General features: G+C 39.6%; 1 protein-coding gene and 1 long non-coding RNA gene across 6 annotated transcripts in view; one reads left to right on the forward strand and one right to left on the reverse strand.

The window, feature by feature from the left end:
• GALNT15 (polypeptide N-acetylgalactosaminyltransferase 15) overlaps positions 1-25,292 on the forward strand; it is a 29,228-nt gene extending 3,936 nt beyond the window's left edge. For 2 of the 3 annotated variants that reach the window (XM_027639285.1, XM_027639286.1), the window contains 9 exons: positions 2,357-2,523; positions 3,244-3,448; positions 11,583-11,750; positions 12,341-12,458; positions 13,225-13,419; positions 18,192-18,323; positions 19,415-19,516; positions 20,371-20,511; positions 21,416-25,292. In XM_027639285.1, the coding sequence (XP_027495086.1) occupies positions 2,357-2,523; positions 3,244-3,448; positions 11,583-11,750; positions 12,341-12,458; positions 13,225-13,419; positions 18,192-18,323; positions 19,415-19,516; positions 20,371-20,511; positions 21,416-21,562 (1,375 nt within the window). In that variant the 3' untranslated portion in view covers positions 21,563-25,292. Of the gene's footprint in view, positions 1-2,356; positions 2,524-3,243; positions 3,449-11,582; positions 11,751-12,340; positions 12,459-13,224; positions 13,420-18,191; positions 18,324-19,414; positions 19,517-20,370; positions 20,512-20,763; positions 21,377-21,415 lie in introns of those variants that run through there. The other variant, XM_027639287.1, reaches the window with a different exon arrangement.
• Positions 58-27,956, reverse strand: LOC113945275. Of its 3 annotated transcripts, none has more exons than XR_003527020.1 (3): positions 27,805-27,956; positions 27,001-27,159; positions 58-602 (listed from the first exon to the last, which is right to left on the reverse strand). It is a non-coding gene; the product is annotated as an uncharacterized LOC113945275 (long non-coding RNA). The 3 variants fall into 3 exon arrangements; XR_003527021.1 differs by lacking the exon at positions 58-602 and adding an exon at positions 9,136-9,297; XR_003527022.1 differs by lacking the exon at positions 58-602 and adding an exon at positions 24,746-24,838.

Genomic DNA, 27,956 nt, shown 5'->3' on the forward strand with positions numbered 1-27,956 from the left:
AAGTGCTGTTGGGAGCTGAATGTCAATGAGACATTTTCCTGAAGGTGAGTGGGAGTCTATGCCTTTGCCATGTCAGAATTGCTCTCTGTTCATTACTGCATGTGACAATTCCTTGTTTTTCACAAATTGCATTAAATCACTATGTCTCATATCAGTCACACTCCTGATTTTTTGAAATGCCAATTTTTGATGGACAGTCTATGAAACTGCTCCAAATTACAGGGAAGGTATTTCTGTATACCAGTACCCTTTTGAATTTTTCTGAAGATTAGATATCTATATTGCAAGTCTTTGCCAATCTCCATGGCAACTAAGCACTTGCCACCAAGGTTATGTATTCAAGTACAGTTATTTTCAATTCTTTTTCCAATTAAGATTTCACAACAGCCTTATTTTCTTGCTATAGCCACACTACTAGGAACAAGATGTTGTAGTGTTATGGTGCAAAATATAGGTGCTAATATCTATAGAACGTTTCTGATTAAAAGCTGCTTGGTAGTAAAAGGACTGCATCAGATCTTCACTTTTCTTAATTACCTCTAGATTCTTCTGCTTGAAAATATTCACTGCCAAGTCACAAGAGTATTCTGTTCTCCATCCTGCTGAAAATAGAAACAATTATCCCATACGAAATTGTGAGGAAGCAGCATTATTGATTACAGAAAATTAGTAAACCAAGGGCAACATAGATTTATTACAGTGCACAAATCATCAAGAAAATTTGCCTGTCTATAAAAAATATTAATATGAACTATTAAAAACTATAAAAAATTATTACAATTGTGCTCATTTAAAATTTATATTTCCAAAAGTATATCTATAATATTCATTTATGTGTACTTGTAATTAAATCATTCAGACTCTGGATTCTCTTAAATGATTAGCAGCTTTGTGTCTGTATAATGTCTAGCAACATAGGGCCTCAGTCCATGAATGGAAGCACTAAATAAAATGGTAATAAATGGAAGCACTAAGTAAAATGCTAATAAACATAGCAATATTAAAATTATATCACTTACATGAGTTTCTCCTAAGTAGCTAATTGTTTAACAACCACTGTAAAACCTGTATAGTGATTTGCTTGGTAATACAAAAAAGCTGAAATAACAATGGGCCACACTCAACCAATTCTGTAATTCCTTGAAGTTCTTGCTGCTGGAGATTAAATGAGTTAGGGCACTGAATGACTGTTACTTGGGAAATGAAAATATTTTAAAATGTGTGTTCTATTGTAAGCAAAGCAGATATATAGACACAGTCTTTGCATTTCTGCAAGGGGCATTGGAAGGCATTTTCTGGAAAATGTGCATCTTCATGCCAGGATAGCGTGTCCTATGTCTCTGAATTAGGACTGGTACATCAGAAAACACTTTGTGTCATGAAGGCAGTTTGTAGGTCCTTTGCTTACATTTATGAAACAGGCGAGGGTTTATGGTTTTCATGTGCAGTTTCTGTGAGGAAGAATGGAAAGTGTTTTTCATCTTTAAATGCTTGAGTTGTCACAGTAGCATCTAATTCATGGTAATTTTGATGGAAGTTGTTTCAAAGTCATGGGTGAAATCTTGGCCCTGTGGAAAACTGAGGAGCCATGGGCTCCAGCTGCAGTCTGGATCATCTCTAGGAATGCCATGCACTGCCCCACATAGCCAGGTGTCTTGCAGTAGGTTGTTGGTACCTGGAGTTGTAAAGTAATAGCAGAAAATGGTATAGAGAGAATGTACCCAGTTGTCAGCCTCATTCATCAGTGACTCATTTTCACTGGAAAAAAGCAAAATTTATAGTGAAAATACATTTACTTTCTTAAATATATCTGTATTTGTATTCATAGTCCGTGTAGGGATCCATTTCTTTCCTGTAGAGGACTGAGATGTTGCGTTCATTCACTAGGATCTTGATCAAGTAGTCCACATGTCTACTGCTCAGTTGTTAGTTTTAAAGGTACTGCATTTCAGTTTTTTCTTTTCTCTGTTACTTGAGAAAATGTGGAAATTGGTAGAGGCTGACTGACTTGCTTTATCCCCCTCTCTGCTCTAATTGTCTTTATGGTTTTTCTTTGCTCTCTGGACCATTTCTATTTTGAGCTCTGTTTTTTGAGGTAGCCAGAGCAGAAAACAAACTATCCCAGAACACAGGAAAACTTTCCTCTTTTGTATTTTAATTTTTATAGTGTCATTCCCATGTTTTCACTTTGTATTCCAGTTTTGGACACATTAATACTTCCTTTTCTTAGAACTAAGAAGAGATCTTAAACTGCTTTCCGTTCCTGAAAGTTCAAGAGTTGCTAACAACTTTGCTCTAAGAAAAAAGTAGCCAGCTGTACCAGTGTTTCCAGTGTCTTCCTCATTTGATCCCGCAGGTGCCTACAGCAGAACTATGACTCCAGTCTGCCTACTGCAAGTGTCATCATCTGTTTCCATGATGAAGCCTGGTCTACTCTGCTGAGAACCGTGTACAGCATTATGGACACAGCCCCAAAGGCCTCCCTCAAGGATATCATCCTCGTTGACGATCTCAGCCAGCAAGGTAGCCCCTATTTCTCTGTATGTAAAATTGCTCTCTTTTTTCCAAAGCTTCAGGGAAGAAGCTGTCCTCCCCCAAAAAGTGCATGAGGAGAGTAGAAGGCAACGAGGACTCTCAGAAAGAGAGCTAAGCAGAGCCCAGAGCTGGCTCCCAGATTTCAGTCTTCCATCCTTAGAATTCAGTGTAGCCTTTCAACTTTGAAATATGTTTCTTTCCCCCCCCCCCCATCATCTACAACCACTCTGAAATTTCTTACTTTAAAATAAGATCACAGTATGCAAATCTTAGCTTTCCCACTGGACCAGATCTGCTGCCATAATTTCCAGACTTGGATTTTGGCTGAAACATAGAATGGAAAAGTAATGCTAAAGTAATCCAAAGTGGTTGGGAAAGCCAAACACCTGTAGTACGTCACTGTGAACTGTGTATTTTTTTGAGATGATGAGAACATCCACCTTTTGCTGAAAACAGGAGAGGAGGCTATTAAGCTTCCCACAGGAATACCTTCACACCTAGTGAGTCTCATTTTCCATTAGTCTCTACTTCCCTTTGACATTATGCCACTGTGGAAATATTTGGAACGTGGCCTACTTGGCCACTTAAAACAAATGCCCCCAAAACATTTTACCAGCAAGAAGTAGCATCTCCTACTACCTGTTGCTTTTCTTTAACAAATCTTGAATCAAAGCTGAAACATTTCAGTGACTGTTCTGTTTCTGACAGGGCCCCTGAAGTCGGCTCTGAGTGAATACATCTCTAAGCTGGATGGTGTGAAGCTCATCCGGAGCAACAAGAGGCTCGGAGTCATCCGGGGTCGGATGCTAGGAGCTGCGCGGGCAACCGGTGATGTGCTCATCTTCATGGATTCGCACTGCGAGTGTCAGAAGGGCTGGCTGGAGCCCCTCCTGGCCAGGCTGTCCAGCAACCGGTAAATATCCCCATGGCCTCTGAGCTCCCTGTATATGCTCCTTTCTGCTGAAAGAAATGTACTTGGAAAGTGTTGGGTAGCTTTTCTTTATCCTCCCTTCGTTACCTTCTTGCTTCTGGTCACATTGCTTTTATTTTCTACCTTATCCCCACATGCATCGCTCTGATAATGTGGGAAGCAGGACAGGTCACACAGCTGTTAACCCTCACTTCACACACTTCAGGGTCACTGAAATTTCAGTGTTTGTATCCAGTTAGAGCTATAAGAAGGCTTCCTGGTGGTCTGAATTAAAAAGGTTGCACTCTCAACTTCTTTGCAAATGGGCAAACATCCACCAGAGAAACTACTGTGCAACTCCATTATTTTTACTTTTTAGCTGTCTCAGTGATAAAGCCAAGAACGAAATTCTTTGTCCTCCTGTGCCAATTTGGCTATGTACAAATGTCACCCATGCCATTTCTCTTCTGCAGAAAAAAAACAGACTTCCTGGGCAGCCTAGACAGTTCCAGCTAATCACAGGTACTGTCACTGACACCAAATTGACAGAGTAAGGTGAGATTCATATTTCTGAGTCTTTCATATTTAGGGTGGTGCTTGGGCCTGCTCTCTAGTGTACAGCTGAGCTCATTTATGCAATCCACAAGTCCTGCAAAGAGATTAAAACTACTGCAAATGTTTCTAGAATTACATGTCAGTAAATCCTTCATTAAAGGGACTTTTCTGAAACAAAAATTTGTACATTAACTTGTCTATCATTACCCATAAGCCACTTGGGAAAAGATTACCTGCTAGAGAGGGTAAAATAAAAAAAAAGTCCTTAAAACTCTTAACAGACCATTAAATAGTCACACTAAAGACCTTCAAAGGCTGTTCCCAGGCACTGGAACAAGATGCTTTTATGGCTTATTATGTTTGCTTATAAGAGAATTAATGTGAGTTTTTAGAAATTATTACATCATTTGAATGAAAACATTAAGAATACTGAAAGCAAGAGTAATGCTGCCCTAGGACATCAGGAATATTCTTTTTGAAAAGATTCCTCCTTGGAAAAGCAGATTATTTTTGTTTGCTGGCTAATTAGATGGTTTATTATGAATATACTTCATGATTCTTCTGCCTTGAGCTATAGTCTATTTTTGATGTTCATGCAAAACTCCTGTGTGTTGGTCAGTCCTTATTCAAGGGTGTATTGCTGAAATAAAGAGTTACAAAAAGTCTTCAGGAGAGCTATAGTGAAGGGAGAATTACAATGGGGAGAGAGAAGTTAGGACCCCACCACAAGTGTCAAAAATTCACTGTCAAAAATTATCTTTGTTGGGGCCACCAAATCTACTATTGTTCCAAGATTCTGTAGCCCTGTCACCAGGGAGTGAGGAAGGAATTATCTTCCTCTATAAGGCCCATATGCCTGTTCACTCCTCCAGGAGAGCAGAATTTAACATTGAGTTAGCTAATGTCTAATTGGATTAATGAAGCAAAGGTGGAAGAGTGTTTGGATAGTAGTATGGGCTACACCACCCCTTTCTTTATGCCTTATCAGTCACTGTGCCTGACCCTGGAAGCTTTGTCATTGCTAGTGGGGAGAACCTCCATTGCACAGGGAAGACAAGCTCCAAGGCATCTGGCAATCACTTTCTCATGCTGTCCCTCTTTCTCCAGCTGAAGAATGGTAATAATAACACTGACCTGATAAGGAAGTTAATTCATGATTTTTTGTAAATTGTTTGTAATGCTTGCATGGGGATTGCCATGGAAATGTAAAGCATAGTCAACTTGGCTTCATTTAGCAGCTGAGGAGCTGTTAAATTGAATCATGTTCACTCCCTGAGACTACCCAAATGAGGAAAGTACAGCGAAAAAAAAGCTTACAGTGTCTGGTGAAATATCCATCTTTCCTCTTCTTAATGTACCAATCAAGCCGTAACTCATGCACTTTTGCTGGATAGTCAGGATGGGAAATTACTTATGTAGAGTGAGTGAGTTGTTTGCTGGCAAGGAAAAATGCAGCCCTTCCAAAGCTCAAACCTTTGCGGGAGCTTAAAGGATCTGGATGGATGTTTTAACTTTGAAAATTGTGATTAAGCCTAATTTTCTAGACTGCAGATCTACAACTATTACTGTGACCTGTCTTAGAATGATGCTGAGATCCTTGCCCGAACTGAGACCTCACTGTGAGTTGAACATAGAACAAGAGAGTTACCCCCAGCATTTAGTAGCCTGTGGAAATGACAGATAGGACAAATACAAGAAAAATTATTCCAGTTTTACAGGTATGGAAATATTTGACAGATATTTGACTTGCTCTGGGTGATGATATTTCATCTCTCTACATGATGGCTTTATGCACTAACACAATCAAATATATTTTTCCACAAAAGTATTAAGTCTTTCTAAAATCATTGAACGTGCATTTATGGGCACCTTGACTGGGATTAGTTCTGTGAACCATACCTAACAAATTGACTGGGAAGCTGTGCATCAGCCTAGTATATTACCTAGAGAATGGTTCAATGGTTTGTAAAGCATTCCTTGACATTTTGATTATTCAAGGATGAATACTGTAGGTACCTGGGCAGTATTAGAAAACTAGAGCAGATGCCCCACAGATAATTTAATTTGACAACTGTTTGTGTTCCAAGCTAATTCCAGGTGAGTAGTATGGTGCATAGCAATGCAGCTGTGCCATTATTACAGTCATCTTTTGAAAGGTTTGCCTTTTCCAGGAGGCTGTGGAAGACAGCTGCTATTTTGTATTCTGTCCAAAGGCAGTGAAAGGCAAAGGGAGCATATAATGAACTGTACCATGAAGCCTTGAAAATGTTGTTTCCTTAATCTGAAACCAGTGGCCATCATGCTGAAGCAGGATGATTTAAAAAAAAAAAAATCCAAAGAATGTTTCCTGAGAATACTCATGAAAGCAAAATGAACCTTGGTTGTTTCCTTGACAGGGAATTCCACATCTAAAAAAGGTCTGGGCAGAGGGGTGGTTTGCAAAGGGGTAGCTGGCCCTCAGGACCTTTCTCCCACTTCTCATCGTAAGGGTGTTTCCCTCTGTAACATTATTTAAAAAGCTTATCTAGTTTCTAAAATTCCACTTAGCACCATGATTCTAGGTCACTAATCTTTAATGAAAATGCTGATAAACAGAATTAGAAATTAGCATAGCAGTGAAAAGGTATTTCATCATCTGTCTGCTCCCATTCAGGAGTAAATGGGAGCCTCAGCTTGCAGATACAGGAATATAAAACAGAGCTCTGCTGTCCAGAAAATTTGTCTGGTTCTGATTTTGTGACAATATACTAGAGAGAAGGGAAATATTTTGCACCAACGATGAACAGCTCCTTCATCTCTTTTCATATGACTCCCCACTTTTCAGTGGCCCATATCCCAGCTTTTTGAGCTACAAAATACATAAGCCATCTGTTTTCTAACTTCTCACAGGCAAGCATGATGTTATCCATTCAGATCCCACACAACCCCCGCATGTGAGCATGCAAGTCCATGCCACTCTCCTTGTTTTGAAAACCTTCCATATCCTTCACATTTAACAGCCTGTTTCCTGGGATTTCTGTGTTTGCCTGATCCTTTTACATCCTCTATTTATCAATAACATTCATTTCAAATTCAGTAAATGTTCTGCATTTACATGGTATGTTACGGGAAGATGTGCTATCTCTTTACAATCTTTCACAGTTAATCAGGATCAAAAGGTGACCTATTTTAAAGAAGTTGAGGTAAAGAAACTGAAGATGAGAATCTAAAACCAAAAGCAAATATTACTGCTAAACACAGGAGCAATGAGGATTTAGGTGCAATTCATGGCACAGCGCCCTGACTGTCCAGTGTAAAAACGTGTTGGTTACGCCTACAGATTTTGTTACCCCATGTACAAATTTGAGCATTTTAGCAGAAAAGACAGCTTCAAAAATTGTTACTTTTTAATATAGCATTCCCTTTGCACTCTACCTAGCCAAGATTTGTTTAGTGCATAGCATACGAATAGTCCATCCATTCAAGGAGACTGTTCATATGCCCTGAGTTAGTCTGGAGCTGGTCCGTAGGGCAATATTTAAGTAATTCTTTGCCATTCCTGATCACTGCATTTTATCTTTTTATTAACCTTATCTAATTTCAAATGTTTTGCATTGCTGAGACTTCAGTTAGCCGGGAAGGTGCTTTCAGTGAAAGTGCAGCATGCTGTGGAAACAGCTTGGGTCCTCAGTCACTCACTGAAGTTTAAACTATGGGCAGAGACAGAGAACTTGAACTGCCTGGATTTCCTAGATATCTAATTTTCCAAGAGTAATCCCCTCTGAAACTGAGGAAAATGCATGATCTTCCTGTTTGGTTTGGGTGGTTTTTTGTTCCTCCTTACTAAGGGGGGGATTTCAAACAGATTAAAATCTTTTTCCTTCCCAGATACACAAAATACAAAGTAAGTATAAGTCAATAAAAAACACTTTCAAAGAAAATGTATCTAAAACTTCAAAACAGATATGTTAATTAAATCTTCCTCTCCTCATGTTAATTAATCTAAAACCAGAAAAGAACATAATGTCCATGGTGACCGTAAAGGGTCATGGGAAGACATTTCATTACCAATTGTATTTGGTTGAGAAATCCCAAACCAGGAAACTGTTCTTGTTTGGGTTGCTCTTTTTCGTGGAATTGCGACCTTTTGTAGTTCATGTGTGTTCCAAGCATTTGAAATATTCACAAATTCATCAAATGGTTCAAAGCCTTGCTGCTAGTTGTATTTGAATTTCCTGTTTTTGCCTTTCTTTGGATTCCACAGAGTAAAATTAGCAGTAGTTTGCCAATGTTTCATTTCAAAGTGCTGAGAAGCTGCTGTCTGCCAGTTATGCAGTTAAAAACAAGAATACGTAAGAACACCTTCCAACTTTCAATTACCTTTTTCTGCAAATTTGCATTTAGAACCACCATCTCTGAATATGCAGGAAACAGATTTTTTCTTTTTAAAGAAAATACCAACCAAAAAATAGGTAAACAGTGCTTGATTAAGATTAAAATTGGACATTAACCACTTTTCACACAAGATAAAATTTCTGGATTTCTCTATTTCAGATCAGAAAGATCCTCCCAATTTTTAGTTTTAAGAAGGTGTGTTTCTATTAGTTTCAGCAGAGCAACAGCAGTTTATATTAGGTGAAGATCTAGAATTACTCTTACAAACATACTCTTGAAAAACGTTAATCTTGGCATTCTGAAAGAGTTACTAGATTAGTAGCTCTAAAACACAGTTATCAGTTTGCACTCTACAGTTGTAGATTTTATTTTGTTCTGGTTTATTGCTGAATTTAGCCAGGGTAGAATGTAGAATGGGACCTATTCAAGTGAGTTATTTTCAACTGTCTTAAACACTGTAGTTTTTCACATCATACTTTGCAGATAGTTTGGATAATTGCTCGGTTTCCAAACTGTTAGAATCTGTTACATCATTACAGGTATTTTTCTTGAACAGCATTGAAGAATCAATGCCCAGTTACAAGAACTACTACTGTGGTACTTACTCTTGTGAGCAGTTGCACTGATACCAGAAGCATCATTGGAGTTTGGAGTTTTATAGTGGCAACAATTTAACGTGGATCCAAAAAGAAGGACGGGTTTTAAACAGATGAAATAATATGAAAATGTAGGATAGTCTGAAATCATCTAATCCAGAATATATATGAGCATATCTAAGTATCTGCACTGTTTCTGTCCAAACTATTCAAGATCAGTTCAGTTCATGTGGTCTAATCTTCATGGTCAGGGTCTTTTGAATGGTTTAATCCACATTGCCTCTGGCTTCCACTCAAATACTCCCTCCTGGTATTTTCCTCTTGACTCTGAAATTGTAAAATAAACTACCCTGGGGTCATTAGTTCCTCGGTCCTGTCTGGATGACAATGGATAAACCAGTAGCAATAGACAGTGTGGGTTTCAGCAAGTAGCAGCAAACCAAGGTGGGAAGTGTACAGCTGCAGCTACTCTCCTAACTAGACAGTGGTCAGAGATACTCAAACACTGGAGAATGCAGTAGGCTTTGGAAATTACTATTACAGTGACTTAATTTCTGAAGTTTAGTCACATAAAATCCATTTAACTTGTTAGGTGGATTTTTCCCAGCATATCAAAGGAAAAATACTTGCTTATGTGAGTCCATCAGGACACTATCTTTCAGTAACTTAGAAACAGTTTCCTTTCAGTAGTGTTGGTGAGTAAAACTTTCAGTAGAAAGGCTCCTGCTGGCTTGAGCACTAAGTGGTTTCTCCTGTCCTGGATGCAAAACTGTGTCACAGGGTTATCATTAAGAGAATCAGGGGAGGATATCAGCTTTATTATTTTTAGTATAATTTCTTTCCATTTCTTCTTGATTCCTGCAGAGGGATGACAGCAACTCACTGCCTTAATGTATATGCCTACAAATGCTGCATGTGACTATAAAAGTTTATCATCTATTTATAAAACCAAATGCTTGTTTCTAAGAGTGCCTATTATTGCATATTACAAAGGATGGGTTTACATGGGAGCGGAGAAATGTAATCACTTTTCTATTTTAAATCTTCCTGCTTTTAGCTTATCATAGGACAGTCTGCTTTTATTAGGAAACAAAAAAAATAACAGTAATTTTAAAGAAATCCCCGTCATAGTTTGTCTTTGTACAATTCACTGACAATCAGTAGTCTCTGTTTCTCCATGGGCTTCTACAGGAAATGTCAACTGATAAAACTAAGTTTGGAGTTTCCCCCCACTCTGATACTGAAAAAACATTAATGATTGTAGAGGCAGAGAAGATATGTCAAGATTACTTTAACATCGCCCAGAGCTACCCTCTTTCTCAGCTGGTTCTGGTCTTTGCCATGGAAAAGTACAAATGCCTCACTGCACCTGAGACTTCTGAGATGTCCTTTCTTCATTAATAGTATTGTGTTTTAAGCAAATTTGTCTCAAGCGATTTCTGACCAACATAGAAATTTTTAAAAGAGGAGATAAAAAAATCTACTTTTTGCCCCAAAATTGACCAGTTAATTTCTCTCTCTGTCTCTAAACAGAAGTTATTTTCTAGGAAAATAACTACTCAAGAATAATTTCCTATATGGACATTCCTACTCTAGAACAAGAGTAATTTTTTCCAACATACTTTAATATTACTGATTTTTCTCCAGAGGAACTGTAGCCAAGCCCTTACACTGAGACCAGAGGCTATCCTTTTTGCATAACAGAGAAGAAATAGATAATGTTGTTCTTCAATGCTTTTTCCTGAAGTCCCTAATACCATTGCCTTTACACTATGGCAATTTCCAAATATGATATGTCATTGACCTGGAAACAAGGAACACTGAAGGCTCTTCTGAACTACCAGCTAATTCCAAGATGATATGCAAGCATGCTGCAAAATACTGACTTGTTTGCCATGGAGAAATGTCTAATGCCTCTTCTCAGACTAACCCAAATTTAACTCCAGTTAGAAAGGAATTGAAGGATTGCCACTTATGGTGTAATGGCTCTGTTCTAACTCTTAGAAGTAGATTCTACACTGTGACAGTGCGTTTATAGGAGCATTTTAAGCTTGTGATAGAACACAAACAGACTGGTTTATGAACTCAATAATAGATGTTTTTACAAAATAATCAGCAGAACAAACTGAGGATAAGTGCACTCTTCACTGGCATGAAGTGACAAACTTCAGTTTATGTGTAGAGTGTGTGTGAAGTGTGTGGAACAGCTACAGAAAAATCAAAGGATGGTAAAGTGTGTGAGGCCCAAATCATCTTTTGTTATAAACTTCGCATCCATGCAGAGCCTATAACATCAGAGGCTGGGGCCTCTGTGTGAGATAGCTTTATAAGAACTGTGATAGTTAATTCATAGCAAAATCCTGAATAGCTTTAAATGACAATGCAAGGTACAGAGTATCAATAAATTATTGATCTTTAGATTCTGCACTGCATGCTCAGTATTCCCATGCCCTGAGACCTGAGCTTCTATCAGCAGGGAAAATAAGAGCACTCAACATTTAGAGGAATGCTTATGCTTGACAGTGTCAAAGTGGAGAACTAATGTTTGCTAACAGAGTAGTGAACTTAATTTATGCTTTGGTTTGGGAGATAAATGGTATTGTCTTTTTCAGAAACAGTGTCGTCTCCCCCGTCATAGATGTCATAGACTGGAAGACTTTTCAGTACTATCACTCTGTGGGCCTGCATCGAGGTGTTTTTGATTGGAAATTAGATTTTCATTGGGAACCAGTGCCAGAGCATGAAGAGAAGGTACGACAGTCTCCCATCAGCCCTATCAGGTAACAGTCCATCAGACAATGCGCCTCCACTCAGCTCAGCAGCAAACTGTACAGTTTGGGTCATCTTCCAGCTCACAGGAGAGATATACTTTTATATCCTCAGTTAATATTTTTGAAGGGATAGGGTTTTTGTTTACACTGTTTGTTTTGGCCCTTAGTAATTATTCTAACTGGATTGTAGTCGTGCTTTCAACATGACCAATATTTTCCACACATTGAAACAACTGGTGTACAGCCTGACCAGACAAGGTGTGGAGGTTTGTAGGGAAAGCAAGAACAAGTCATAAAGAGTTAAAAGAGATGTCTTAATCATGATCTGTTTCTTTTTTTGGATGTACACATATTCCACATTTCCCATTGTTCTGAGCCTTATTTGATAATTCAGCTCTTGACTCCCTTCCCCAGGCAAATCCTAGAATTAGACTCCAGTTATTCTTTCTTTTGGTTAGATAATTAATTCATTCAAGCTTATAGGAGCAGTAGTCAATCATTTTTAATGCTATCTCTATGGAAACGGTGGGATTTTCACACTTCACATAATTCCTTATCCAAAACTCAAGGTGTTTACTTTCAAACTGCCTTCTGCACAGGAGTCCTGTGGTAGCTGGTGCAGTGGTGGCCATGGATCGGCATTACTTCCAAAATACCGGAGCTTATGATTCTGACATGACCATGTGGGGAGCAGAAAATCTGGAGCTGTCTATAAGGGTAAGAACCTTAATTAAAACATCAAACTGTGCTAACTCTTGGGCTTTTAAGGAACTTACATGAAAAGGCAAGAAGATACTTATAAAATAAATTAAGTGCAAAACTTATCAGGATATTCAGATTAAAACCTTCTTTGCAGAAATCTATCCCCATGCTCTGCAGTCTGTCAGGATGAAAACATGCAGCTGCTCTGATTTAGGAGCATTATGTCGGGAGAAGGAAGTTTTGTTGGCTATCAGTATCTGCCTGAGGACTGAGTCACTGCTTTTGGCACCCTCTGAAAGCTGCCTCTTCTATTTTGGCATGTAACATGCACCAAAGGGAGAGTACCTTTATTTCTTTGCCAACCTGTAGTTTTAATAACAAATTATTAATATTAAATCCTTTGCATTGATTTTTGCTGAATACAAAGAGTAACTAAGATTAAAAAGCAATGAAAATTGCAGGCATGAAGGGTATGGTCTCTTTAATGTCCCAGACAAGAGAAGGTGTGCTCCCAGGTCATGTTTGTGCACAGAAAAATATAAAAGCATATAAATAGCCATGCTGGGTCAAATCAGAGGTCTGAATGCCCAGTGTCTTCTCTGTGCCTCTGTATCTGTGGGGAACAGTGTATAAAGAAGAATATAATAAGGCTCTTGCTGTTTCCAGCAATGTGCAGCTTAGGATTTCCTGAGGCAGAGTTTAGAGTAAAGGAGCTTCTCATTTTCAGAGAAAGGTAATCTAAATAAAGTAATCTCCTTTTGTGCTTTCACCTGTGTTCCAGACCTGGCTCTGTGGTGGCTCTGTAGAAATTATTCCATGCTCCCGAGTTGGGCATGTCTATCGACATCACGTTCCCGCTGCTTTCGCCTATGAAGAGGCCATTGTGAGGAACAAAATCCGGATAGCAGAGACCTGGCTGGGCCCATTTAAAGAGAATTTCTACAAGCACGACACAGTGGCTTTTTTAATCAGCAAGGTAAAGACATCTGTAGTGTTTTGTTTCTGAGGGAAGGCATGTGAGTTGAGGTAGGTGAAGAGGGTGGAATAGGGGTGGGGATGTCTGTGTGCAGTCAAACATTCAATGAGCGTGGTGCTGGGGATGGACTTTTTATTAAACCTTCCAGTGGAAGAGCTGTCAGATCAGGAAGGGAAGAAAGAAACTTGTGCTTAAGTTCAGTCTTGTGCTTACTGAGTATGACCTCTTCTCCAAATGACTTATTCTTCAGCTTGTTCAACAACCTGTGGTTTATTTTTGTACCGATAGTACAAGGAGGGTTGCAGTGCCTCTGAAGCTAGTAGTGCTGTGTGCTGAAAGGACCCTCCTAGAGGATTCACTCTCTGTTACTGAAGGTTTTCCTCATATAGTTCCTGAGGATATTCAATATTATTCACAGACATGTGGCAAACTGTAATGTCTCTCCTACTGGAAGGGAACATATCTAAATGGTCTAGTGACAAAAAAAGTGTTCTTTTTCCTGAACTGATGGATGTCCAGAAGCAAATGATCTGAGAAAGTCAGATCTCAACACACCACTGTTTACAAGTTACTTTTTCATTAGAAGCATCTCACAGACAGCAGTCCAGCCTCCAGGAATTTGGATTAGACAGGCTTGCAGCCAGGTGTGTGGTGTAGTCCTAGCTTGCAGCTACACTTCAGTCATGTGAAGGTTACACACAGTAGACAGAGACAACTACAGAATGCTCATGCTTGTTTTTTAAGCCACTGAACAATCCATTGCAGATCAGGATCAGTCAAGGAAGAGTGTATCCTTGACCACAAAGTGGTTTGTTTATTTGGAGTCATGCAGCTGTGGTAAATGTTGTCGATGTGGTTAATGTTAAGTTGTTAATAATGTTGAGTTGTTAATGCTGCTGCAATTGTCAGGAATTCTTTGGCTCCAATTTTTGTCTTGTAATGATATCCTCTCCTACAAGGCAGTGGGCCAACTTGTGAGCAATTTTGAATGAAAGTGTCATTTACCTTCCTGTTCATTTAACAAAGCCATGCTTTTAAGGAGAAAAAGACTCCCTGAAAGCATTTAGGCAGAGCACAGGTAGGTGCTGTGCAAAGTTTCCCATACAGTTTTGCTTCTGTATTTCATAGAATCACAGAATCATAGAATGGTTTGGGTTGGAAGGGACCTTAAAGATCATCTAGTTCCAACTCCCCTGCCATGGGCAAGGATTCCACCCACTAGATGAGGTTGCTCAGGGCTCCATCCAGCCTGGCCTTGAACACTTGCAGGGATAGGGCATCCACTACTTCTCTGGGCAATCTGTTCCAGTGCCTCACCACCCTCACATTAAAGAATTTCTTCCTAACATGTAAACTAAACCTACCCTCTTTCAATTCAAAACCATTACTCCTTTTTATAAGACCTTTTTAGGTACTGGAAGCTGCTCTAAGGTCTCCTCAAAGCCTTCATTTGTATTCAGCTTCATCAAATGATCCTAAATCTGCTCTTTGCTTATAGTAGGAAGGACTTCACTCCTGCTCCCCACCCACTCAGAGGATCAGGGACTTAAGAGAAGTGGGAAGCCTGACTGCCTGCGAAGACTGAGGAAAAGAACTCACTGAGTACCTCAGCCTTCTCCATATCAGTTGCCACGAGTTCACCCTTCTTGCTTATCAGGGGGACACACTCTCCTTGGCCTTTCTTTCTGATCTATGTGCTTAGAGAATCAGTTCTTGTGATTCTTCATGTCCCTTGCCAAGTTTTGTTCCACCTTTGCCTTGGCTTTCCTAACCCCATCCCTATACATTCAAACCATATCCCTGTACTGTCCCCTGGTCACCTGTCCCTGTGTAGCCGCTTCCACTGTCTGTGCACTTCTTTCTTCCTCTTCAGTTTGAGGAGCAGATCCTTGCTCAGCCATGCTGGTTTCGAGCCTGCCTTGCTCGATTTGCCACACACCAGGATAGAGAGCTCTTGTGCTCTAAGAAAAGTGGCCTTAAAGAGCTGCCAGCTCCAGTCAGCCCCTCTGTCCTTAAGCACAATTTCCCAGGGCATCTCTTTCACCAGCTCCTTAAACAGCTGGAAGTTTGCTTTTGCAAAGTTCGGGGTCTTGACTTTGCTCTTCACCAGGCTGACATTCCTTGAAATCACAAACTGAACAAGGCCATGGTTGCTACAGCCCAGGCTGCCACCAATCCCAGCAGCTCTAATGAGCTCATCCACACTGGTGAGCACCACTAGGTCCAGCAACACTTCACTTGTGTTTGGTTTGTCTAATACCCAGACAGTCCTGCATGCTCAGTCTGGCCATCACCTAAGAAAGCCAGATCCAGCAGGAGCTGCATTACAGTGGCAAGAGGAACAGGGCTGTGTGCCGGCATCACTTCTCTCTTGTCACCTAGTCAGACCTCCTTACACTCCATGGGTAGATCTGCCTCTCCAGCTGGTCTGCTAATCCTACAGTCTGTGACTACTACATTTCCTTTTTTTACTCTATTTTCACATCTTTTTCAAAGATTCTCTCTCCTTGTCTGTGTTGTAGGTTTGAAATCCACCAGCCACATGTTTGTCAGTTGACTCACAAGGGTTTCAGCCTTGTACCCGAAAGGAGCACACTAGGCCAAGTCTTCTAAAATGGGCAGTTAGGTCCTTAAATCATTTAATAATTTCCTGAAGGCTTTTCTTGTCAGCTCAGAAGCAATTTTCTATACTAAAAACTACAGTCACCAATGATACAGTTTACTAGCTGTAAGCAGCATGACCTTTTGCCTGAGTTTATTCTGGCCAGAATACTTTCAGTACTTCTAAGTATGACACTCCCTCAAATGATCCATTTTATTATCTCTGTGCCCAACACACCATAACATAAACAGCTCTTTTTCTCTTTTTCTTTCTTTCATAGCCAATATTTTCAGCATGTCAGTGCAGCTGGATGTCATTCAAAAGGCACAAACAAGCAATGACACTATTGCTGCTCAGCTGCAAAGGGCCCTGTGGGGATTTATTGCACTGAGAGAGTGAGCAGAGCAACCTATGGGCCACCACAAAATTCTCTGTGAGCCTTGACTGCTAATATTGCCCACTGCAGAAAACAACCAGTGACCCCTGTTAGGTTCCTTTGTAAGCCTTCTTGGTTTATTATCTGAATCACATCTTGCACAGGATGTTCATGGTGTGAGCATTAAACAGATGAATAAGGCTCTTCCCAGCTCTCTGCTATTTCAGCCACCATTGCTTTTGCTCCTTTTCTTGTGTGGTTTGCTTATTTAATTTACAAGCACAGTTTCCTTTCAGATTGGTTTACAGGGATAATGATTTTCTTTGTGTTATTTACACCATTTATTCAGCATCAAATGCAGACTGTAACTAGTATGACAAAATGAGATTTACTGCCATTATCTTCTTCAGCCAAAGCAGTCTCATGAGAGACATCTCTTTTTAAGGGAAGCATTTTACTTTTCTCCTTCCCTTTTCCAGGAAAACCTCTTAGGGGACAGGGTTGTGTGGTGCTGAATTGCTGAACTTTGTTTTTATGTTTATTGAATCTAAGACTGACACTAAACTATGAGGTTCTCTTTAACATATTGCAACTGTTGAGCATTGCCTGTGCAGTTTACAGGGGCTGGCAAACAGCGCCACATAGCATGACTGATCCCTGCCTTTAGAAGCTGATACTTTGCCCTTGATCTCCAAGGCCCTTAATTTGTCAATGTTTTCCATGTTGCAAAGTCCTTTTTACAGATGCAGAGAAATAGCTGGTCTGAGGAAAAAGTTATTTGCAGGCAATTCTTTTCTTATGTTACCAATCTTAATTTTTGATGTAGAAATCCAGACCGGTCTCCTGGAATCCCATCCCAAAGGCATTTTTTAAAAGTAGAAGCATGAAGGGGGGAGATGTATTACTGGAAAAAAAGAGGAGAAAGACTCTTAAGGCTTGTGAGATGTTTTTAATATTTGGGCACCGAGAGACTTAGAAAACTGTTTTGTGTGGTTTTGAAGCTGAAGGATTAGACACTTTACTACTTAGAGCTTTCAGAACCCTGTTAGCCATCTTCAGTGCTAAATACCCTCGAATATTCAGACTGTCAGTTCTTTGCAGTGCAGATGCCCATAACTGCACCAAGGTTTGAAGGCATTTCTCCTTTTTCAGAACAGAGAAAGAGTTGATATTGTGTATGTTTATAATTCAAGGAAACACAGAAATCATCGAAAAGGTTTTATGCATTTATAGCTGCAAAACAAATTTGTTTACTAGATTTAGTAACTGTCAGATAATATATTTTAGGCTAAATTCTGTCATCACTTATGCCCTCTGGTCATGAAGGACTGACAATAACTCATAATCTGGGCTGTTAAAGGCCAGGAAATTGAGTTTTACTCAGAGGGACAAATTCTAGACTGAATGACAATCCAATACAATACCACTGAATTTCAGTGCAACAAGTGTCAAATTTGGTCTCGACTTTTTAAAATAAAAATATGACAAAGACTGACTTATCTTGCAGCATAATAATCATTTTTAGAGGAAATACTTATTTTCACAATGTATGCTACTTCTGAAATATTTACTTCTGTCACAATGCCAGACTGTGGCTGTTTTAGCACAAAGTTTGAGAAACGCTATAGCTGGACCCCCTCCTTTGCAAGAGATATTGATAAGAGACATATATCAATATCTGTAACATGTAGGCTATAAAAGGTGGTAGAAACAATTCCTATTTTCACTCCTAGCATCTCTAACACAAATACACTATAACCTTGTTGCCTTTATGCTTTCCCTTTCTCCATAAAGGCAGAGAAGCCAGACTGCAGTGAGCGCCTCCAGCTACAGAAGAGACTGGGCTGTAGAAATTTCCAGTGGTTTGTATCAAATGTGTACCCTGAACTCTCCCAACCTGGAGACACGCCAAGATTCTCTGGCAAGGTAAAGAGAAAACATCCTATAAATAATGATCAGTGGTTTTCATTGTTCAAAGACTCCACTTTCCTTTCCGTGTACTCAGCGAGCATAGAGTGAGTAAGAGGCTGTTCCTGCTTTGAAACCTTTATTGTCCAAACAGACAATGCAACAAGGGTGGGAGGAGAAAGAAAAGGGCAGAGACAAAGGGCTAGCCCAAATTCTCACATAGATGTTGAAACACAGCCAGGAACTGAAACCAGATTGTCTGACTCAGTTCAGTGTCACAGCTCAGAGGATCCTAGGTTTTTAAGGTGCTATTAGTAAAGGAAAAGAATTGTGTTGCCTCACGCAGATGGCAACAGCAACAGCAGCTGAGATATCTCTGTGCTGATCCATGTGCACAAAGAGAAAAAAGCATTTCTTCAGTTCTACACTTCTCCCAAGGACAGAAGTGGTAGCAACAGCAGTTCCTTGGCTGACTGTGTACAAGAGGAAATATTCTCAATGTTGTTTGTTGGTTTTTTTTAAAATAACTCATAGTTGATAATTATAATTCATTAAATATTAATTTATTCCCAGCAGCCTTAACAGAAGGGAGTTTCCCCCAAAAAGGCAAAAAGGTCTACTAATTAATTCACAGTCTGCTACCTGGAGCTGGGTTTTACTGTGTCCTTTTACTATTTTGTCTGCTCTTTATTTTCCAAGTTTGCTTGAGAAGAGCGCAAGAACCGAGTATAGATGACAAAAATTGTCACGTTTCTTTTTTTTGGAACATCTTGGGTTTTTTCTGACTACAGTGTCCAGTTGAAGTGCAATTTTCCATTAGCATAAAAAGTTTGAAAGATTTCTTTTCATTATCATAATAGTTAAAACCAGAAGTGGGTATCTCCAACTTAAACAAAACTCACTGGGTAGCACCAACCTTTGGTGAAACTCTGTCTTTTATATCAGATCAGTTTGCAAGATCAATATTCAAGATCTAGGCTGGAAAAAAGTAGTACCTGAATTACGAACAAAAACATATCATAAAGGGATACAATTACAAAAATGTTAGCTGAAGGATATTTTGGTTGTATCCAATTCAGAGTTATTTCAGTATAAATCTTTACTTACAGCTTTACAATACTGGTGTTGGCTTCTGTGCAGATTACAGACCTGGAAGAGCTACTGCAGAAAGCTCTATCAAACTCTCACCTTGCAGTGACAGTCCCACCCAGGTAATGTATACTTTGAATATACAGGCATTGTGTCAGATCTAGGGAACCATTCTGAAGACAGTCACTCCAACATGTAAGTAACTGGGTTGACACTTGTGGAAATAACTGATGTGTTCAGAATTAGGCATATGTTAAGGTAATGACGCCCACTCTTCTGAAGTTGAGTAATTTGAAAAATGGCAATGTTTCATGTGTCACTGATACACACACTTTGCTCTAGCAGACATCATTAAGTGCCTATTTGTTTGGTATATTTGGTAGTGTCTGGGGAACAGAAAGCCTGTGAGTAAAAAATACGTAACAGTTCCAGAATAATGGGAATGGGTTTCCCCCATTAGTGACTAAAACTGAAGTTTAGTGCCTAAACTGCAGCGTAAAGCAGGAGGAAAATTCATGTAGACTCCCAAGCTGAAATTAGTCTAGAAAGTTCATGCTTTAAAAGAAGCCAAACCAATGCAGACTGACTGCAGATATTTATTCCAAGTCCCAGGCAAGTTTTCCTGCTCACACTGAGCTCAGGGTGAGCTGCAGGCACATTTCTAACTGCATTGTGTGAGGACACTGCCAGAAACACCCTTCTATTCAAATATTTATTATACTAGAAAATTTTATTACAGGATGAGTTTACTTTATACATAATTGTAGTTCACAAGGCCTTTTCTTAGGTAAATAGTTATGCCAGAATTAGCTAGCAGGGGGGATTGCTTTGAAGGGTCAAGGTTGTTGGGTCTCTGTCACTCATGTTTGGGTTGCACCTTAACAAACATGTACAGGAAATTGTTTTTGGAATTAGCATTTAGAAATTAATTGGGATGTCTGTCCATCATTGTTCAAACAAACCCTCCGTCTTCCAGCACTTTGAATATAACAGCATGAAGGAAATCCGGCTTGGTTCTGCTCCTCTGTTTTGCTTTGATGTCAGACACGGGAAGGTTATCCCTCAAAACTGTACAAAGGAGACAGACAACAGCCACCAGCACTGGGATGTCCAGGAGGTCAGTAGTGTCTCTGCTGTGAGGGAAAGGCAGCTGATGGTGACTGTGGGATCACTGGGTGATTTACAGCATTCATGTGGGGAAGGGATGAGGTATTTGAAGGGCAAGTTTCACTTCTGTACCATTTTCAGCCAGAAAACTTAGGATGCCTCTTGCCCATTTACACTATAGAAATACATTTCGTTTAGAAATACAAAGTACAGAAATCCTGACTTTATTCCTATGTTCTTGTTTTCACTGTTTGTCTTATAGGATAGAATCAGAATCAGTGGTTGTGAAAATAAGAGCAGGGCAAATCTTTGCTGACTTCTTTTGGATAGAGAAAGGGTTTGGGAATCCTGAACCCTCCCAAATGGGAGCCCTTTGTGAGGAGCTCTTAGTGGGAAACATTAAATTTCCTCCTGTACTGTAAGAGAAGAGCAATATCAGAGGAATTCAGTATTATTCAGTGAACTTCACCCAGCAGGAACTCCTCTACAGGACTGAATAACCTCATGCTCTGGGACAGCCGGAAAACAGCAGTTACTGTAGTTGTTGGGATGCAGAAAGCCTCTGGGACAGTTCCTGCTGTAATTTGGTTTGATTCCTAAGGGAAGCACTGTGAAATTTTGTGGCCAGTAGTAGTGAGGCTGATGCTGATGACAATCTGTAGCCACAGGAAACAAATAGTGGTGGAAAAGAATTCTGCACCTACCGCTCCTGTCAGCTTCAAAAGGAACTATGAATATTTACCATGCTCTGAGCACGAAGTTAAACCTACTCATTGTGTTTGGAGTAATACTTAAAAATATTTGAACAACAAGTCCTCACTGGTGATCTGCTGTATATAAAAATTTTCTAGCTTTTACTGGAAATCCTTTATTTTTATTTTGTTCTTTCTTTCCCTTCTTCTCTCACCTTGTAGAATGGAATGATTGTCCACATCCTTTCTAGCAAATGCATGGAGGCAGCAAAGAGTGAAGATGAGATGGACTTGTTTTTGTCTGTATGTAACAAGAACGCAAATCAGGTGTGGCAATTTGAACGTTCCCATGGGCTACATCAGAGATGACTGACAAGTCTCTGTGGAGGTCAAGTCTCCAAAATTTAACATTACTTCTGCTTGGGATTTAAGATGCATTTCCTGCATGGACAAGAAAGATGTTTGTGTTTGCTGTAGCATGCAGGGAAGTTAGGAAGGTCTCTTATCTGAAAGCGTGGCTCCTGATTTATTCAGCTCTAGCTAAAATTTCTATTTATTCTGAGAAGCAGGGAATAAAGAGACTGTGAGCACCAATAGATTCTCAACTCTGCTATTGCAGAAGACAGTTAAGTTTGCCCTTTGAAACAACATGGAAAATTGGCTTCCAGACAGCCTGTCTTCAGCATATTCTGTGACTTCAGAGGATACAGGAAAATTAATGTTTGTGAGACTTTTGAAACTGTAAGAGGAAGCCAGCCACACCAGGATAAGAGTTTAGCCTTGTTTAACAGTGCACTCGACTCATATAAAAAAAAGTAAGTTTTATATGTATAAAAGTAGTAGATGTTTCCACATGTAGTAGCAAAAACTTTGTTTTCCAACTAGCCTGAGTCAAATTTCTACTCTCTGTGAGATTACACAGAGCATAAATTAGCACTTAATTAGGCACTAATCGACTTGGAATACTAACAGTCCTCAGCATTTGGCACACCCTTCCTTAAATCCTTAGTCCACAATCTATTTTGGATGGGAGAATGAGACTGAAATATTAACAACTTTTTGTTTTGTTTTAATGACATTTAAGAACAACTCCTCAGGAAACTTTTGTGGTAGAAAGAAGGGTAACAGCTTAGCTTCTTTGCTTATTTGCAGAGAATTATAAGCAGAATTGGTGGCATCCATTTGCTCTTGTAAAGCCGTGGGCTGAGTTTATTATTATTATTACAGTAGCAGAAGTGCTGGCTGAAAACAGCAAGTGAAGGGAAACAACAGTTTTCAACAGTGGCTGCCCAGGAAGAAAATACTGGTGCTTGCTTCCATTTGCTTGCAGCCTCAGTTAAGTCTTTCACTCTGTGAGTTTTAGCCAAGAAGGAATTGTAGATTCTTGCTGTCATGGCTCTCCAGGCTGGTTCTCAAAAGACCAAATTTCCTAGAGAAACTTCTTCTGTAGAGCCTACATTGCTGCTGACTTGCTGTCTTTCAAAGGGGTGAATGAGAGTTGATGTTAGGTTAGCAAGAATGGTCTCATACAGCATGCAGTAGCCAAGCAGACTTCTACTTTAGTATTTTATTAGGGTACTTTCAATTTTGGAGTTAAAATCAATAATGATGACACTTCCCAAGAGCCAGCTAAGACACAAGAACAAAGATTTGGGAGTCTTCGCACATCAGCATCACACCCAATTTATAGTATAAATCAGTCATGATCCTATGTATTTATTAAAGGGGAGGGGCATCATTAATGAAATTTAGTTAGGTTCTGAGATTTTTTTCAAGAGAAAAAATTGTGTTTGTTTTTTTTTTTTTAATGTACAGCACATTGTTTAGAGAAAAGAAGGAATAACAGAATATTCTGCTCAGAGCCTTCCAGTCACCTGCTCTTGGTAAATCATAATAAACTGGTATTGAGCATATAATTGGTTACAATAGAAGACACAAAAATCATGTTTACAGTGTTGTCCAAAATTTTTCTAAGTGTCTAGTTCCCTGTCTACTTCAAGTGCTACAAATTCCACACTATGTTCAGGCATCACTTCAATCATCCTGATTATTATTCCTGCTTTCTTTGATAGCATCAGAATCTAATACTGTTTCTGCAGTGTTGCTTAAAATTTCCTGTGACATTCTTAAAAATGCTTCAACTTTCATCTGAGAAGACGGTAGGAACCTCTTCCAGAACACCAAGTGATCCCTGACCATTGCCCAAATTCAGGGTGAGAAAAGAGAATTTTTTTAATTGCATAAAAGCTGAGTAAAATGCTGTTTTATTGATACATGATACATTTTCCTTTATTTAAAATTATAAGTATTCCAGATTTTAAATTATGTATTATTTATTTTATTTTGGACACTACACTAGGAATATCATTCCTTCAGTATTTGGGTTAATGCTAAAAAAATGTGTATATAAATACGGTAATTGAACAGAAGTGGGATGTATCGCAAAGAAGAATGAAAAGATTTTTGGTTTAGAAAGGAGATGTTTGGAATTAAATTTCAGAGATATGGACATCTTCATCGTATGTTACTTTTTAACATAATGATAAAAATGTAGAAAATAAGGTTTGCTGTAGATATACGTACAGTAGAAAAATACATTACCTAATACCTCTTCCAACAATAAAATGAAAATATATGGTTCAGTACCATTTAGAAAATAATTGTTAAAATACTTCTTTTGTTTAGTAATAGAGTGAATGTGTGTTTGATTTCCAAGGGAACTAAACTCCAGAGCACAGGCCAGAAGGGAGCTACAAGGTGGTCTAAGAGGCCTCTGTACAGAGACATCCAGGGTACACAGATTGTGTACCATGCCATGGAGCAGACTTCCCTCTAATATAAACACAGCTTATTAGTACACACAAAAAAAGCCCCAAAGGGAAAGCATTTATCCCTGTTTTTCCTAGATTCCTTCCTGTACACCTTTTAAATGCATTGGTTGATTGTACCAATACAATTTCCTCATTGTGGCCATTTACACCCTGCCCCTGTGGTTGGATCCATCTGCTGAAACCTCCTCAGGGGAGTGGGCTCAACAAAGAGTCTCTGCTAAGGGTGCTGGTGTGTTTTCCTCATTTTTGCCCATCTTTCATGCAATAGTGATGCTTTCAGCATCACAAAACATGCTTTCAGCTCTGTATTTAGACAGGGTCAACATTCCAGGTTCTACTAATTCCCACTGACAGGAGAGAAACATAAAAACAGAATGTTTCATGCAAGAACGAAGCAGTTTAAACTTTGAAGGCCTCCAAAGTATAGCCTTGGGCAAGAACAAAGGAATTCCAGCAAAACACAAATAAACATCTTATAGTCTAACTCCACCTGTTTCCTTGAATTTGGCAATCCAGGCATAATGAATGCTTTGAGCCAAACCCACCCGTGAAGCTGAGCTAAAAGGTCAGATTCAAGAACAGGTCACCTTTTGGTTGACAACACTTTAACTAAACAGCCTGGTTTATTCCTCTCCCAGCTAATGACAAATGGAAGAAAATCAAGACTTGAAGTATTATTAAACGTACTTTTAAACCAAGACCCAGTCGAAGCATTCAGTGCTGGCCGATGGTTGGGGTTTGTCCTGGCAGGTGAGGTGGGTGCCATCACTGATGCAGAGAAACACAATGGCAGCATTTCTCTCACTGTGTTAACCTGAAGTTTAAACAGGGGGAAGGAAGGTTAGAGCAACTTTCATGATAAATCCTGCAGCACCGAAAGGTGTCTCTCAGTCCAACATGTAAGTGCCTCCAGGTCCTCCCTTAGAGACACTGATTGAGCTGTAATACTGTCTGCTGATTAAAACCCAATAGCTTCCATTACAGATTTCCTCAGGAAGGAATGGAGCTATGCTCAGGCACCTGAGACAAGAACAGTAACAGCCTGGGTTTCCATAACAGCTGGAAGGTGACACATGAGAGAGAGCTTTCAGATTCTGACTTTGTATCTCATTTTATCTCCATCAGTTTGATTCAAATTGCAAACGTATTGGAAGAGAGTAAAAAAAGGATTGTTTTGCAAACATTGGTCACATGTTTTTAAGCTCATGTTTTTAAGCTATGCAAACTGCACGTCGGCCCTGAATAAAGTATATCAGTGCACAGTTAAATGTATTTTAATTTTCTTCATTGTGTGATGATTTGTTAATGTCTCATTTTCTTCATGCTGCAGCACAGCTGGTCTGCAAAGAACCCAGTCGGAAAGACTCCAGTGGCAATATTCACATTTAGCCATCACCTAACAGTCTTACAGAAATGTAGAGTAGGACTCTGCCTCCACTGACATCTTATAGGGGGCTTGATTTTGTAGACCTTTGCCATAATTTCTATTGGTTTCAGTGGAAAGGTCTGAATAGGGACTACAGAAGTAGAATTCCTGGAAAGGAGAGTCTCTGGAAAGCGTGATCTCTGGCACACGCTTCAGGCAGCTCACAGCTGCTTATTGCTCCCACATTTATTAATCCCTCAATCTTACAGACTGACAACAAATAATCTAATAATGTCACTTGTATTGTTACAGGCATAAATGAGCTTTAGAGGATTACATCCTTTAGTAATATATTTTTCACTGTATTTTTTCTTAACTTAATATGCTACTAGGTGAAAACTGGGGTTTTTTTACAGTCTCTTTTTCATCATTTAATGTAATAATTACATAAAAAATTTAATCTCAGCGCTGAAAGAAAATCAGCTGTTACTTTCACTATCAGGAGTTCATCTCTCAAGATTGAGAGCATCAGATATTTACACCTGAGTATGAGCCACTGGGAGGCTATTTCTGTCAATCACTCTTTATACATACAGTTTGGGATTACTGAACAAACCAAAAGCAATCAAAAGCTGTAGTCAAACCAAAATGTTTAATGCAAAACAGTCCTACAGAGACAACATCTTCTCTTTCTTTCTCTCTTATTAGCACACATTTTGCCCGCTTAGAATTCAAGAGCCAAGCAGTGAACAAAGAGTTTCATAATCAGAGTATTTCAAGCAGGTAGATGCAAAAAATTCATCATGTCAATTAAAAAATAAGCCTTGCAGTAAATTTCTCATCAGACAACTTGTCCATCTAAACCCCTGCCTTTCTGTTGTCTTATCTAGCTCGTGTATGTGTCACACCCATTGAAAACTCATCATCCGTGCTGCCAGGATCTGCCTTCACTTACCAATCAGTCACCAAACCATATAGCTTGGAAGGCTGCTTAAGTCTGATTGAGCATCCATGCTTCCTGAGCTCATGCAGTTCAGCTGATGGATCACCAGCTGCCCTAGCAAGCTCCCAGACAGAGGCAAGAGCCGCTTCTTCAGGGCAGTGTGCTGTTGATTCCTTTATTTGCAGAAGCAAAGGGAACATTAATTTCCTAGAGTAACAAATTGTGGTCAGTCCGCAGTGTCTGCGTAAATATGCACACGTACAAGCCCAGGAACAGAGCCTAGTGCTGATGTTAAGGAAATAACTTCTAGTTTTACATAAACAATGAGCAGTTTCAGCTCCAGCTGCTGCTTCTGAGTGTAGCCCGCAACAGAACTCTAAGGTTTCTCTAGTGCCAAGAACAACTCTTAAATCAGCAATGAGAGGCAAGAGTGAAACAAAATAGGTCTTGACACTGGAAAATAACTTGATAAGCAAAATAAGAACCACAAGACTATAATTTGCTAATTACAAGAAGATGTCTGTCTTTTCTCAAAAATACACAATTTCGTACAGTTTCATTCAAGATGACACATAACATGATGCTCAGGCTTGGCAGATAGTGATGATTCCATTTTGTGGAATTACCAAGGTTTCCAAGTTTGGTTTCAGTGTGGAACAAGACCCACCATTTCCTTTGCTCTCTGAAACAGAGCTGGAATGTCACACAGGCAGTGATCAGAGAGGTTCCCAGGCCAGGCTGCTCACGACAAGGTGCTGGGCTCTGCTTCCTTGTGACCCATCATAAGAAAGAACCTTTTCCTCTGGGATGTCTTGCTTTCAACAAGCTGGAAAATTTCAATAAAAAATTGTTTTGCTGGAATTTGCTTTGACAGCTCTAGCGAACATGTTTATAACAATTACAAACTAGTGAAGACTGTTGACTGAGCAGAATGAGGAAAATCAATACTTGATTTTTAAGAGGGAAAGAATAAAGTGGCAAATGGGAAAGGCTGAATTTAATTTCAATTCCCAATTTCTTTTCACAGTACTGTAGAACAACCCAACAACCCAATAACAACAGCCTCAGGTTTATGCTGCAAGTACTGGTTCATAACGACATGCCTGGCAGGAAATGGTTTTCTCTAAATAATCATGCATTCGGGCCATTTGCTCTCTCTTTGCTCTACTTGGCACTGGGGGTGATTTTCATCTCTTCTGATCTACAAAAGTAATCTCTGGAGGGGAAAGGACAAAGCAGAAGGCTGGGGAAAAGGGCCCAGGAATGAGCCCTCGAAGCTGTTTCGGCTGGAGGCAGCGGTCCTACTGTTTAATATCTTGGCGTTTGATTCACTCGTGGTGCCCCCCAGCATTTCACTTGTCAGGTAGATCCAGGCACCCTCAGAGGCTTCTTCCACACCTCAACCCTCCCTGCCCTAATTTAGGTGGCCGGACAAATCACCTGAGCACGCCCAAGAGCAAGGGAAGCCTACCTCCCAGTCCTCCGGGAAGTGGCAGGAACATGTGAAAAACACTCTGGATGGGAAGCAGAGATCACCTTTTGGGTCCAACTCAGATGGTGTAGTTGGGACAAGCGGCCACGTCCTCCCTGCATTCCAGGTTCTCCTGCAAGAGCCCCAGGAAA

This window comes from Corapipo altera, unplaced genomic scaffold, assembly GCF_003945725.1.
Source record: "Corapipo altera isolate COAL_440 unplaced genomic scaffold, ASM394572v1 44, whole genome shotgun sequence".
Lineage (NCBI taxonomy): Eukaryota > Metazoa > Chordata > Aves > Passeriformes > Pipridae > Corapipo > Corapipo altera.